The 14,640-nt window shown below is 46.1% G+C and overlaps 1 protein-coding gene across 1 annotated transcript in view; it reads left to right on the top strand.

The window, feature by feature from the left end:
* Nucleotides 1–14,640, top strand: part of LOC147728922 (sodium/nucleoside cotransporter 2-like) — a 475,735-nt gene that overhangs the window by 256,208 nt on the left and 204,887 nt on the right. The window contains exon 8 of the mRNA XM_086959167.1: nt 4,261–4,338. Within this exon, the coding sequence (XP_086815293.1) occupies nt 4,261–4,338 (78 nt within the window). The remainder of the gene's footprint in view (nt 1–4,260; nt 4,339–14,640) is intronic.

Genomic DNA, 14,640 nt, shown 5'->3' with positions numbered 1-14,640 from the left:
AAATATATATATCCCTACCTAGCACTACCCCTCCTCTGAGAGCATAGTTTCATCATTTACAAAAACTATGATAAACAAGCACTGATGAAGTCAAACGACTGGCAGCCAACGCACCGCATATTGTCTTTGCCACTGCTTTTTCTGGCAGTTCCAAAATAATTTGGGAAAATAAAGGCAAATGGCTGCTTTTTGTATTTTTAATATTTATTTTTTATTTTTACTATGGCATACAACTTTCTTTGAAGCTATATATTTAAGTTGTTCTATTGATAAGTGTTGAGGTACATAAACTATATCTGTCTATCTGTCTGTACATGTATGTCTATCTATCTGTTAGACCTGGCATAATTGATGTGGGTTTCCCCTGTATTTATGCCTTGACCTCCTGTGTTTTTGCTGTGTGTTGGACTCCGTTTTGCTGGTCTAGATGGTTTGGGCACTTTGCTACTGCTGTTCAGGGCCAAAGTGCATGTGCTCCCTTTGTAAATTATTGTTATTGATTGGTGTTTCCATGATTGCCATTTTTGATTTTTAGTCAGCCCCTGGTACAGTGCACTGTGTGTGCCCAGGGCTTGTAAATCAAATGCTGCTAGTGGGCTGCAGCAATGATTGTGCCACCCACCTAAGCAACCTGTAAATGTAACTCAGGCCTGCCATTGCAGAGCCTGTGTGCAGTCTGGTACTGCCATGTCGACCCTGGCAAGGGCACCAATTTGCCAGGCCCTAACCTTCCATTTTCTTACATGTTAGTCACCCCTAAGGTAGGCCCAAGGTACCCCTTTGGGCAGGCTGAAATGTATGTAAAATGTAGGACATTCCCTGATGTGTGTGGCATGTCCTGATAGTGAATTACTGCCAACATCGTTTTTCACTATTGCATGGCAACCTGTTCCCATAGGATAGAATGAGGAGGTTACTTATAACATCTTATAAGCATAACTACCTCTGGGAACAAGGTAGGAAAATAAAGTTTAGTATGCCTGAACTCAGAATGTTAAAACACATCTTTTGGAGCCAGATGTAGGTGGCCCAATACTGGTCGGTAACGGCCGAAATTACCGAATTTCAGCCGTTACTGACTGGTATTGGGCATTTCGGATGTAGGTGGCTACATTTCAGATTCGGTAAATCGGTAATTTAAGGAATCGGTAAATTACAGATTCCTTAAAATACCGAATCGGTAAATTACCAAATCTGAAATGTAGGAAGCACTCAAATGAGTGCATTGAACAGTTAAGGATTCGGTATTTACCAACAAATAAAGGTTGGTGGTAAATATCGAAAACCTCAATAAAAAGCAATTTTGTGCTTTTATTACTGTGCCATGTGGTAGACATACATGCCCATAGGGCATGTATGTCTGCCACATGTGCACCCATGCACTATTCAGGGGTGCAACAGGGTGTCAATGTGACAACCTGCCACCCTTGAACATGGTTCCCCTATTACTGATTCAGTATTTACCGAATCAGTTTTTACGGATTCAGTAAATACAGAATCAGTAATTCCCAATCATTCCTATGGGCCTCCAGGCCCATAGGAATGAATGGGAATTACTGATTTGGTAAAAACAGAATCGTTATTTACCGATTCGGTAAATACCGAATCGGTAATACCGAATCCTACCAATTCGGTAGAATTTACCGAATAATTAGCTACATCCCATTTACCGATTCTGAAATACCGAATCAGTAAAATTCGGTATTTTAGAATCGGTAAAATAGGATTACCTACATCTGGCCCTAAGTGAGGATGATTTTTACATTCTGTGTTTGAAAATACCAATTTTAGAAAGTGGATATGTACTAACTTAGCCATCCTGTTTGCCTCTGCTAGGTTTGTGTATTGCATGTTTGGCTTTGGAATGACAGGGGCTGCGGAGGAGCAGGGGCTCCAGAGAGCCAAGTGAGTCAGAGCTGGGCTGAATAGACGTTGCCTGCACTTAGAGTAAGGGGAGGAGACTTCCTTTCACCTGAAGGGGCCTGGTCTGCCTTTCACAATGCTGTCTCCACCTCCTGCCAGGAAGCTGCACTAGAGAGGACAGAGCTGGTCATGACCAATCACAGGGCTTCTCTGCCACCAGAGAACAAAGGATTTTGTAGCATAAATATTGGGGCCAAGACCCCAGACTTTTAGAGAACTTCTGGGATTCAATAGGAACCTTTGCCAAGAAGAAGAGCCGGAGAAGCTGAAGAGGAATACTGCTCCTTTGCTGTTTGCAGTCTGGGGTTGGCCTGCAGTGGCTGCTTGCTGCCAAGGAAATAAGAAAGCACTTTGCTGTTTGCTGTGTCCCCTTCTTGAGGAAAATCTCCAAGGGCTTGAAACTGAGCTTGCCTCCTGTCCTGAAGTCTCAGGGACACAAACACTTCATTTCTTCTTTCTTTCTGCATCTGTTACTGCTGTTTCAGCTGCCACAGTAGGAAATTGCAACACCAACGCTGGCAAGGGACGCCATAACCTGCACTGAAGCCATGGGCACTGCTTGTGACATCCACAACACACCATCGCTACTCACACCGCAGCCCCGACTTCATTGACGCCGGGTGCTTCATCAAAGCAGAGCCGATACTCGATGTGGGTGACTCCCGAATCCATCGACACCGCACCGTCATAGGGAACCGCTGCCTGCCGCCACTGTGACATCACCTTCCCAATACAGTAAGGAACTGACGTCTCACCTCCCCTACATCGCAGTAAGGAATGGAGGCTTCACCTCCCCTGGAGTTGTAAGAAACCAACACCACCCGGTGCCCACGAATCATCACCTCCCTGACGCTGTGCACCGAATTTGCTTTAATCGTTTCCAAGGTACTGTTCTTTGGGGGTCTGCTTGACTCTGTGCACTTCACGGACGGTGCAGTACTTTGGGATTTTCATCTGTGACGATGTCGTAATAACTCCAGGTCTAGTTATTTGTTGCCACAAATTTTATTTGAGTACATAACCTATTTTTAAGGATATCTTGATAACTGTATTGTGGATTTTTGTTGTTTTGGTCTTTTTTGGTTTAGAAAAAGATTACTTATTTTTCTAAACTGGTGTGGTGTCCATTTGTAGTGTTTTCACTGTATTACTGTATGTGTTCACAAATGCTTTACACACTGCCTCTGAGATAAGCCTATCTGCTCTTGCCAAGCTACCAAGGGGGTGAACAGGGGTTACTTTAGAAGTGTATCCCCCTTACCCTGACTAGAAGCAAGGGTTCCTATTTGGACAAAGGTGCAAACCATTTCCAACTAGAGACCCCCATTTCTAACTCTATCTATCTATCTATCTATCTATCTATCTATCTATCTATCTATCTATCTATCTATCTATCTATCTATCTATCTATCTATCTATCTATCTATCTAACTATCTATCTATCTATCTAATATATACTGAAAATGAACGAGACTGAAAATGAACTGAAACCAATAGCTTCAAAGAGAGTTATATGCCATAGTAAAAAAACCATAAAACAGATATTTACTTTTATGGCCCCACAATGTTTTGGAACTGTTAGAAAAAAGCAGTGAAAAAGACACTATGTCTGGCATTGGCTGCAAGCCATTTAAATTTGTCAGTGCTTGTTTTGTCATGATTTTTGTATAACATTTTTATCAGGGGAGCTGTTGGGCCACCGCTGGTATAAAAACAATTGAAAAAAACAAACATATGTGTTGGTCTCAATCAGTGTTGATGGTTGAAAGGAACTACCTTGTGTGCATATGTGCTCCTGGTGAAAGAACAAAATGCTGTCACCCACAGTGGTGTAAGCCAAGGATTGCAGTGGGCTGACCCACTGTCCCATAATGTATGCTACAGCAGGTATAAGAAAGATGTGAATGACACAGTAACAGACCATTGATAAAAAGGGATGACCGTAGACCCTTGTGAGTATATTATATGTTTAGTAAAGAATACATAAAATAAATGTTTAATTTGAGCCGATGGTAGAGGTGGGGCCCACTGGAACTCAATTTTGGGGGTCGGCCCTTTTTTCCCACATCAGGTACTGACCGCAAGTGACTGGCAGGTAATTAAAGAGGGCTGAGGTAAATTCAACACGGTGCAGCCGTGTTATTCCTCGCACTGATTCTGAATAGCACACCAGAGCAGAGCTTTGGATTCCAGCACTCATTCTTTCACAAATTAGGCACTGTTATAATTTTTGTATAATCAAAAGGTCTTGGCTAATGCTAGACTTAAACAAGTAGCATGAATTTAAAGCAGTTAAAATAAGTAGTTTCTGACTGAGCTCCAATCTCTCTCTTTCAGACTTTCTTGAATTACACCACCACAGGCTCAGGTTTTGTATTCGGACAGTCTTTGATCAAAGATGTCTTTGCTTTTCAGGTGAGACAATAATTACCCAGCAATTTCATTTTAATAAATCAAATTATAATTAGAATAAGTTTTAATGACATTGAATTGCCTTTCTATCTGCTATGATTAACAATTTGCCTGGTAACCGCACAAATAGTTTCTATTATTGCCTTTATGTATTACCTCCTCGTCCATCTTCCTCGTAACATTTGTAACAGTGTGACATTTTACCTCTGTAAACAGAAATGGTTAATCTATCCTAGCTCTAAGATTTATTTTTTCCTGTTTCATTCATGAAAAAACATAACCTATGCTCAGGTAAGGTTCTTTTTAAGAAAACATAAACATGGGTATGTACATATTGTTTGAGATCTGCATTAGTGGGATCTTTTTAGAACTCATTTTGCATTACTTTCAGACCGCCGCAGATGTGTTAGGCTAGGCATGGGGATTTTCTGGCTATAGCTACTACTTTGCACCCAGGTTCTGAATCAGCAGTTACAGCTGCAATGCAATTTCTTTTACATACACTTTTTCAAGCTCGAGGACCACCACCTCCCCAGGGCTAATACAATGATGGTGCAGGGGTGACACATGGACCCCGGGGACCACCATCTCCCAGGGGCTAAACTCAATAAATAATATAGGGGGACTGCCCAGGCACCCCCATGCCCCAGGAAGCACCACCTCCCCCAGGGCTAATCTAACAGTAATGTGGGGGACCGCACACATAGCTCCCGCCAAGCATAAGCAAACACTCCAGTTGCAGCGGGTGTGAGCTATCAAAATGCTCCTGCCAGCTGGAAGCAGAGGTTTCACCTCTTTCCCTGGCTGCAGGTAAAGAGATGAAACTATTGACACTGCACGGAGGTAGCTGCCTTTTAGCAGCTCCCTCCATGCAGCAGCAATGTCGGCTCCCGCAGAAGGCAGGGAGCAGGCTGGGACCACGGGGCCTTGAGGATTCCTCCAGTTCCCCTTGTGCACACTGGATGCCATGGCTAGGAGCAGAGCACCCAGAGACACATGGCTGGGCCCCGTGAGATGGGATCCCACTGGCCAAAATTGGCCTGGGGAGAAGGGTTTTGTGGTGTCCCCCATTGAATTAAGGCAGGCTCCAGGGGATGGTGTACCCAGGACCAAAATCGGCCTGGGGAGGGAGGCCACATGGCCCCCTCACCCATGAAATATATAAATATATTAAAGTTGGGCCCCAGTGAATGGGGTTTCTGGAGTTGAAATCGGCCCTGGGAGGAGAGGAGCTGCGGTGGTCCCCCTCCCCACTGAATAAAGACCGGGATATGGAATCTCCAGAGCCAAAACCAGGTTGGGGAAGGGCACCCCTTCTCCATTAAATTTTGGTGGGCCCCGGGGGATGGGATCCCAGGTACCCTAATCAGCCCAAAAAGGGGGGCTGCACAGTCCACCTATCCCATTGAAATTACAGTGACCACACTCCCCATTTAGATGGAGAAAAAGAAAAACAACTGGAAGACAAGGCAAAACAGAGGGCAGAAAAAAGAGCAGAAAAGGCAAAACAAAGGGCAGAAAACGAGCAGGAAAGGCAAAACAGAGCTCAGAAAACAATCAGAAAAGACATAACAGAGGGTAGAACATCAAGCTGAAAAGACAAAACAGAACTGAAGAGGGAAAAACTGAGAGCACTACTCACACATCCATTCACAGACTCATGCACCCACTCACAGACCCACTAAGACATTCCCACTCATAGAGCCACTTAGACACTCATGAAACCACTCATAGACCCACTCAAAGTCTCACGCACCCCCTCACAGACCCACTCAGAATCACGCACCCACTCACAGACCCACTCAGACTCATGCACTCACTCACAGACTCACTGAGAAACTCATTCACTCACTCACAGACCCACTTAGAGACTCAGGCACTAACTCAAAGACCAGCTAACAAACTCAGTTTCTCAGTTAAAGACTCATGCACCCACTTACAGGCCCACTCAGAAACTCATGCACTCCCTCACAGACTGACTCACATAATAATGGAGGCTATTGCAAACACACTCAGACACTGACACCCACTGACAGACCCACTCAGACACTCACACGCCTACTGAGACACTCACACACTCACTCCAACAGACACTTAGAGACTCACACACCCACTCCCAGACCCACTCACACACTCATGCAGTCACTCACAGACTGACACACACTCATGGAGACACTCTCAAACCCACCAAGAAACTCTCACAACTACTCACAGACCCACTGAAACTCTCACTCAGACACTCATACACCCACTCAAACACCCACTCAGAGACTCATACACCCACTCATGACCCACTCAGACACTCACATACCCACTTATACACCCTGTAAGACACTTATTCAGCCACTCCCAGGCCCACTCAGACACTCACACACCCAGTGAGAAACTCACACACTCACTGACGCACCTACTGAGACACTCATGAACTCACTCATACATTCACTCTCAAAGGTTACAGGTTTCAGTTAGGAAGTAGAATTAAAAAACCTTAAAAATTCACTTAACAAAAGAAAGGTTACAGGGATGATATAGTTAGGAAATATAATTATTTTTAAACAGAAATTTACAGCCACCTTGCAGTGCAAGGTGGCTGAAAGGGCTTGGCGCTCTCAGTACGATCCAGCAGCCAGGCTTGTCTATAAGACAGCGGTTAAGGCCTACCATCGGGACATCCTCTCGGAGAAAAAAAGGATATTTTGCTAGGAGGATAGAGGCTGCCTCTAAATCTTGCAAGGAGATTTTTACGATCGTCAGGGAATTCACGGCCCCTCGAACCAATTCGACCCAGGCCGCTCCCTCTGACTCGTGGGTTTCTGCTCTCGCCAACTTCTTTACCACCAAGATCAAATCGATCTAGGATTCTTTTCCCTTGAGGGTAGTTGAAGTACCTCCGAGCCTTGAGGATGGGTCAGGTCCATGGGCCCTTTCGGGTTCAGTCTTGGCAGATTTTCCGCCTATTTCTGTTCCTTCGTCATTGGCACTTATGGCCAATCTTAAATCTGGGTCGCCTCTTGATCCATGCCCGGCCAAATTCCTGGCGAAAATGGCCGACGTTGTAAACCTGTTGGCGAATCCACTCATGAATCTCTCCTTGAGTCGGGGGGTGGTCCCGCAGGCCTGGAAGCAGGCAATGGTCATTCCCCTTCTTAAGAAGCCTGGTTTAGACCCAGAGGCCTTGGTCAACTACAGGCCAATCTCTCTCCTCCCTGCGCTGGCTAAGATCTTGGAGAAGCATGTTCATATTGTGCTGTCCAATTTTTGGGAATCTCACAATCTGCTGCACTCCACTCAATCTGGCTTCCGCCCCAATTTAAGCACCGAGACGGCGCTTTTGGATGTATCTGAGGCCATTAAAGAGGCACTGGATTCGGGCGGCAAAGCTATGCTCGTAATGCTGGACTTGTTGGCGGCCTTTGACACCGTCCCCCACGAGGGTCTCCTCACCAGACTTCATGAGATCGGTCTGTGGGGGACGGTGCTTAGCTGGTTTACATCAATCCTGGCTGGCTGTCGACAAACGGTCTGGGTCTCACCCAGCTCCGCCGTGATGCCGCCTTTGGGAGTCGGAGTTTCGCAGGGATATGTGTTGAGCCCAACTCTTTTTAACATCTTTATGACCCCTCTGGCGGCATTGGCGGAGTCTTATGGGGCCCAGATCGTATCTTATGCCGAGGATACCCAGCTCCTCTTTACTTGCAGGAAAGGAGAAGATTTTGATGGAGAGAGTATCCGTGAGTGCCTTGGGGCTGTTTTTAAATGGTTCCAGCTTAACAGCCTCAAGTGCAACTCAGACAAGTCTGAGGTACTCTTCTTCGGCTGCCCATACGACCCAGACTGGCAGGAATGGTGGCCTGTTAACATGTTTCCTCCAGCGCACTCGTCCCAGCTAGCTAAGAATCTGGGGATCAAGATGGACAATGGCCTGACGTTAAGATCTCAGATCCTTGGTCTTACGGGAACATGTTTTGGCCTCCTGAGGATGCTCCGTAAGTTTCTTCCTCTGCTCTCAGAAGATCATAGGAAGATGACGGTGCAGGCCTTAATCAGCTCAAGATTGGACTATTCCAACGCCCTGTATCTTGGCCTACCGGAATATCTTTTGCAACGTCTGCAGGTCGTCCAGAACTCGGCCTCGCGAACCATTTTTGGCCTTTATAGACGTGCCAGAGTTTCAGGCCTCTTGCAGTCGCTCCATTGGCTGCCTATCCGGAAGCGGATAGTTTTTAAGGCCTTGACCTTGGCCCATAAGGCTCTCCATGCCTCGGGAGCTAAATATCTACAAAGGAGGATTGCCTTCTACCAGCCGACCCGATCTCTGAGATCTGAATCACTGTTCTTTGTGGTGGTACCTCGAGTAAAGAGGGCCCGCATTGTGAGTCGCTCTTTCAGGCTGTTGGCGCCACAGATTTGGAACACGTTGCCTTTGGCACTACGCAGTACCTCTAATCTGCTGGCTTTTAGGAAGGGCCTCAAAACTTGGCTTTTCGCCCAGTAGTTTGTTTTTTTCTTTTTGATTTCTGCTGTTCCACTTTGCTTTATTGTGTTGTGTTACTCTGCAACTGGTTTTCAATAAAAGCGCCGGGACACTCTCTGGGGTAGCTGTGCGCTATAAAAGACAAAACTAACATAACATAACATAACAGAAAATGTCTGTAGTTATGGCCATATTACAGACGATCCAGACTACTTCACGAAGCTCTGGAGGCATGTGCTTAAGATAGGTTCCACACATGTTATATGGGGTGGGGACATCAACACGGTCCTCTGTCCTTCCATGGATTGCTCTAACCCTCTCCCACATCACTGCTCAAAAGCACGTGAGGTCCTCTCGGGGTTGCTTGTGGAGAACGGTCTTGTCGATGCTTGGTGGCATGTACACCCCACCATCACGGAAGGTGCTTTTTATACGCCTTAGCACTCTGCCTGGTCAAGATTAGAATATTGGATGTGCTCCCGGGGTGTTGTCCCATGGATCAAACTAGCCACTCATATGGCACGTACCTATTCTGACCACGCTCCAGTGCACCTCGAATTACTACCCCCTGGTGCAGTGGCTGTTCCCCGTTGCTGGCGGCCCATCCCAGAGACTCTCCTAGACACTGTGTTCCAAACTGAATTTGGGGGAAGAGATAGAAGATTTATTTCTCAGAAACAAAGGCTCTATTGACAATGTTGGGTTGCTCTGGGAAGCCTTTAAAGTTACAATTAGAGGCGTCTGTATGTCAAAGAGTTTTGGGGTGTTCCACGACCTTAGAATGGATTTGAAACGCCTTGAACTTGAAATTAAACGGCTAGAGGCGGACATGTAGGTGACCAGCTCCGGAGATAAGCGCGCTGCCCTCCGTGAACTTTTAACGGAGTACACTGACACCGCGAACCGAGAGGTCGCTATGGCGAAGGTGAGAGACCTGGTCGGGCACTTGTGAGTACTATAAAAATGCCCCGTTTCTCAAACCACATCTTGGACGTGGTTGACGATAGTGGCACACGCTACAGAGACAGATTAGACATCCTCAATATATTCACTACATATTATGCGGAACTTTACAGCTTGCATCGTTCAACCCCTCCTGACTTCTCTTCTTTTTTTTGTGACATAACCCTGGGCTGGTTGGGAGATTCTCAACACGAGTTCCCGGTGTCCCCGTTTGAGGACTATGAGTATCGGGAAGCCATTATGCAAATGACATCCGGGAAGGCGCCTGACTTGGATGGGCTACCTATTGACTTTTACAAAATGTACATGGATCAGCTAATCCCAGTGCTGAAGGAAGTATTTCTTGAGGCTCATAAGACGCTCACTCTGCCTGGCACTCATTATGTCTTTATTAAAACCTGGCAAACCTGATGATCGCTGCGAGTCCTATAGGCCTCTCTCACTAATGAACTCCAATGCAAAAATGTTGGCTAAATTATTGGCCAACTGGCTAAGTCTTCTTATGGAAAAATAAGTCCTCCCGGACTAGGCCGAGTTTATACCGGGAAGAGCCACATCCCAATACCTCAGGACCTTTTTTTCCATTATGCAAGCTGTAGAGTCACAATTAAAATTGGTAGCAGTGTTCCTTGATGCCTCGAAAGGCTTTTGATTCAGTGGAGTGGGACTACCTCTTTACTGTTTCACAGTGTATGGGCCTCCCCATTGGATTTCTCACATGGATAAGACTTTTGTATACCTCTCCCACTACGAGAGTTTTGATTAATGGGCACACCTCACCTCCCATCCCCCTCTCCCATGGTACGCGGCAGGGGTGTCCACTCTCCCCCCTCCTATTCGCTCTGATTATGGAGCCTCTTGCAGCGAGAGTCAGGCAACATTACAACCACATGGACCTCCGCTGTTTTCTTCGCCCGATACTCATCTCCCTATAGGCTGATGATGTGACCCTCTATATTAAAGATCCCCAACATAATCTCAAAACACTGCTGCATGAGTTTGTCAGATTCGGAGGCCTATCCGGGATACACATAAACTCCCCTTGACCGACTCAGTTGCTTCATTTACTACCGACTACCCGCTCGAGTGGTGTGCTGATGATGCTAAATATCAAGGGATCCAAGTGACTTCAGACAGGGACGAATTGATGCGCATCAACCACGGATGTGCAATGGAGCATGTCACAGACTGCATCACCCGATGGATTGCCCTTCCCTTGACCATGGCTGGGCGCATCTTCCTTATAAAAATGGTAATCCTCCCAAAATGTTTATACCTTTTTTTAAGCATTCCATATGACGCTGGTCGACACTTCTTCGCCACTCTCCGTTCGGAATTGATTTGCCCTGTATGTGGTGGAAAGCAACCACGTATACAGTGAAATGTGATGATGCGACCATACTCTCTCGGGGGGATTGACATTCCAAAGTTTGAGCTTCATTACCTTTGTGCACAAGCCCATTACGCCCATTCTGCTTTCACCCGCCCCGATACACAGCTCGTGTTGCGTAAACACTGGCTTGCAGACCCCCTTCCCCTAGACGGAGTCATCTTGGCCCCCAAGACACCCCGTAACAGCGCCCCATTCTCTGTGGATTGCACAATGTCGGCCTGGTACCGCATATTGAAACACATGCAGGCACCTAGTCTATACTCCTCTCTCTTTCCGCTTACCTACCACCCTGAGCTAACACTCCTACAAGAGGGGCTCTTCAAAAACACAGCACGTAAAGGAAGCCTCCGATGTTGGGGAGTCCTCTATAGTAACGTCAAGTTCCGTTCTCTCCAGCAGCTGTGACCTGACCCCCCACCATCCACTATGGAGACATTTCTGTATGCTCGGCTCCGCCACGGTATACAGGCGTGCTTTGACACATACCCCTTCCAAACCCGCTACATTCGCCGCACTGCATAATGTCCTGTCTGCCCCCACCGCTTCACACTTGGTGTCCACACTCTACCATGGCCTTTACAGTGACATTGAATATCCCGCATGCCCAGAGCGCCAAGTGGTCAGCTGAGTTGGGCCATGACATTACAGATGCGCAGTGGCTGTACTGCTGTGGACAGACTGGGCAGATATCGGCCAATAGTAGACTTCACATCATACACTATAGGTTTCTACATCGCAGCTACTATACCCCAGCTACACTTCATAGATTCCTCTTAAGAGACGCACACAGATGTGATAGATCTAACGTAGAACATGCTGACTTCCTGCACCTTGCCTGGGATTGCCCTGATATACACGCTTACTGGGATGATGTCCTCACGACCCTTGACCCCATGGCCTCTATACCTCTCCCGAGAGCTCCACTGTTAGCTCTCTTAGGATACACTGAGCAACTTCCTGCTAAACATCAGCGCTTTGTTTCCTTCTACCTGGTGCTTGCAAAGCGGCATATAGCCTGTCGATGGGGCAGAGGGTGGGCACCCAAATTTAAAGGACTGGCTATCGGATTTGATACTTTGGCGAAAACCAACTCAACACGTATGCAGAACTCCTCCCACGCTCTTCCCGCCCCCGAGACATTTGCCCATTGCAGACATATTTATTAGAACACCCTTCTGTGGACGACATTGCGCCTTAAGACATGTCAACACCTACTCCTCCATATGCAAATTAAATACTACCTCAGCTCTTCCTACCCATCCATAATTGCTTCCTACTGTTTTGTTCTAGCCCTAACGTTCTCATCTAAGTGTAAATGGGGACGGCAAATGTGATTGCTCTTACCTCATCTGTCGTGTGTACGGATTCAGGATATTCCATGTGACCAAATACTTGTATATGTCCAGATATGTCCCTGACATGTGATTCAATTTATGTATGCTATGTCTCCCTTATGGTTTTTGCCAATGCTTGTCTGTATATTGACTGAAAAATTCTTCTATGAACAAGTTTAAAAAAGAAGAAATTCACAGAAAAATCATGGGTTACAGGGAGATTATTGTTAGGAAATAGAATTTTTTTAAACCTTAGAAATTCACTGAAAAAAACAAAGGTCACAGTGACTTTATAGTTAGGCTCAAATTTTACTCGTACATAACCAGTGAAATTCAACAGTTATAGTTAGCTGAGCTAACTATAACTCATGCCCCAGCAATGCACTTCTGATGACCTCACGTATTAATTACATCACTCATGACATGGTCAGTGACATCACTAATGACATCACTGATGTCTTCATTTTCGGGATCCACCCATGAATTTGCTGAAAAATTTAAACAAAAAATCTCTTTTTAATATCCGGTGGGGTCGCTGTGTTACACCCCCAACTCATCTGGGGGTACAGGGTAATCGTGCCCTGCCCCCTTTTCTGTATTGTTTACTTTTTTGTGGGGCTCGGCTTCAAGCCAAGTCCCAAGATGGTTGCAAACACTTCCTGGTTGAAGTGTTGGCAGCCAATTATATCCAGGAGTCCACTGCCAGGATCCGCGTCCTTAGATATCTATATCTTTTTAACCTTGATTATCTATAAAGCTACTGAATAAATTTACACCAAATCACAAAAAGGATGCTTTCTGAACCATCTTCTAGCAAATTTGGTATAATTCCGTTAAGCGGTTCAGGATGTAGTCGTGTTCAAAATCCTTATGGGAAAATGCATGGGGAAAACGCTTTTTGGGACTCCTCTTTTTTCTGCCCCTGCTTAATGGATCACCCCGAAACTTTCAACACAGCAGTTGAACTGAGTAAAGTATAGGTTTCGTCAAGTGGCACCACAGAAAGCATGCGTCGTAAAGGTATATGCGTGGAAAAATGTTTGTGGTAAATATATGCGTGGTAAACACTAATGCATTGTTATGACTGCATTGTTAAGGAATGCATGGTAATGTCATGCGTGGTTCCGTCATGCAACTGTTGACAGAATATGGAATCAGAAGTAGTGGCAGTGACTGGCGGCACAGCTGAGCTGTGTCACTGTTGTTATGTTATATTATTTTGATTTGTATAGCGCATTAATCTCCCGAGAGGGTACCGGGGCACCTGACTGAAGTGATACCAGGAAGGACCCAGTCAGAAAAATCTGAGTCGGAATGCCCCGCCCTAAATAGAGTGCACCTACTGAAGAAATCAAGGTAGCAGTCCTGAGGAAGGTGGGCCACTGCCAAGGACTGTCTACTGGCAGAGAGTGCAGATTTTTCACCGCCAGATAATCAGCAGTTCCGTAACCTCAAACTTTAGCGAGAGAACTGCAGGTGTGGTGTGGCAGGAGCTCTCCTGAATTACAGTAAACTGATCACCCACTCCACCAAACCTTAAAGAGACCATCCAGTGAATCAGGTCAAAATTAACCGTGGGCGGAGAGCTCCACTCTGCCCACGGAGTGTGCGGAGTTTTGCCTACTCAGCGTTCCGTGGAGTACGCAGAGTAGGCAAAACTCTGCACACTCCGCAGCGGAGCAGCAACCACCCGCCTCCCACCCACCCTATTAACACTAACTAAAAACTTTTAAAAAACGGTTTAAGTAAAGAAAAGCGTCTTACCTGAGCTGCGGCATCCACAGTTTGCCCTCTTCATCATGCTCTTGGTCAAAACTGCTCATGCGCGGTCGCCCACGCATGCACGCATGCGCGAACGTCCGTGCATGCGCATCCAAGAACGCAAAGAAGAGGAAGAGGGCAGCCCGGGGATGCCCTCTTCCTCTGGCACTCCGCGTTGCTCACTCTGGCCCCTACGCCTAGGGTTAGTCACAATATGTCATAAAAAAAAACAACACATTACAATGCTTAATGCATTCCAATAATGAACTATCATAGAAAAAAACGGCCATGATGAGCCCCCATCTAGCACAAATAACACATTAAAAATGCAAAGGCATCTAAAACGAATTCATAAAATATTTCAAAAGAATAAAAAAAAA

The sequence above is a fragment of the Lissotriton vulgaris genome, chromosome 2_2 (genome assembly GCF_964263255.1).
Source record: "Lissotriton vulgaris chromosome 2_2, aLisVul1.2, whole genome shotgun sequence".
NCBI classification, from domain to species: Eukaryota; Metazoa; Chordata; class Amphibia; order Caudata; family Salamandridae; genus Lissotriton; species Lissotriton vulgaris.
The sequence above is the reverse complement of the archived record's forward strand: the minus strand, read 5'-3'. Positions and strand labels throughout refer to the sequence as shown.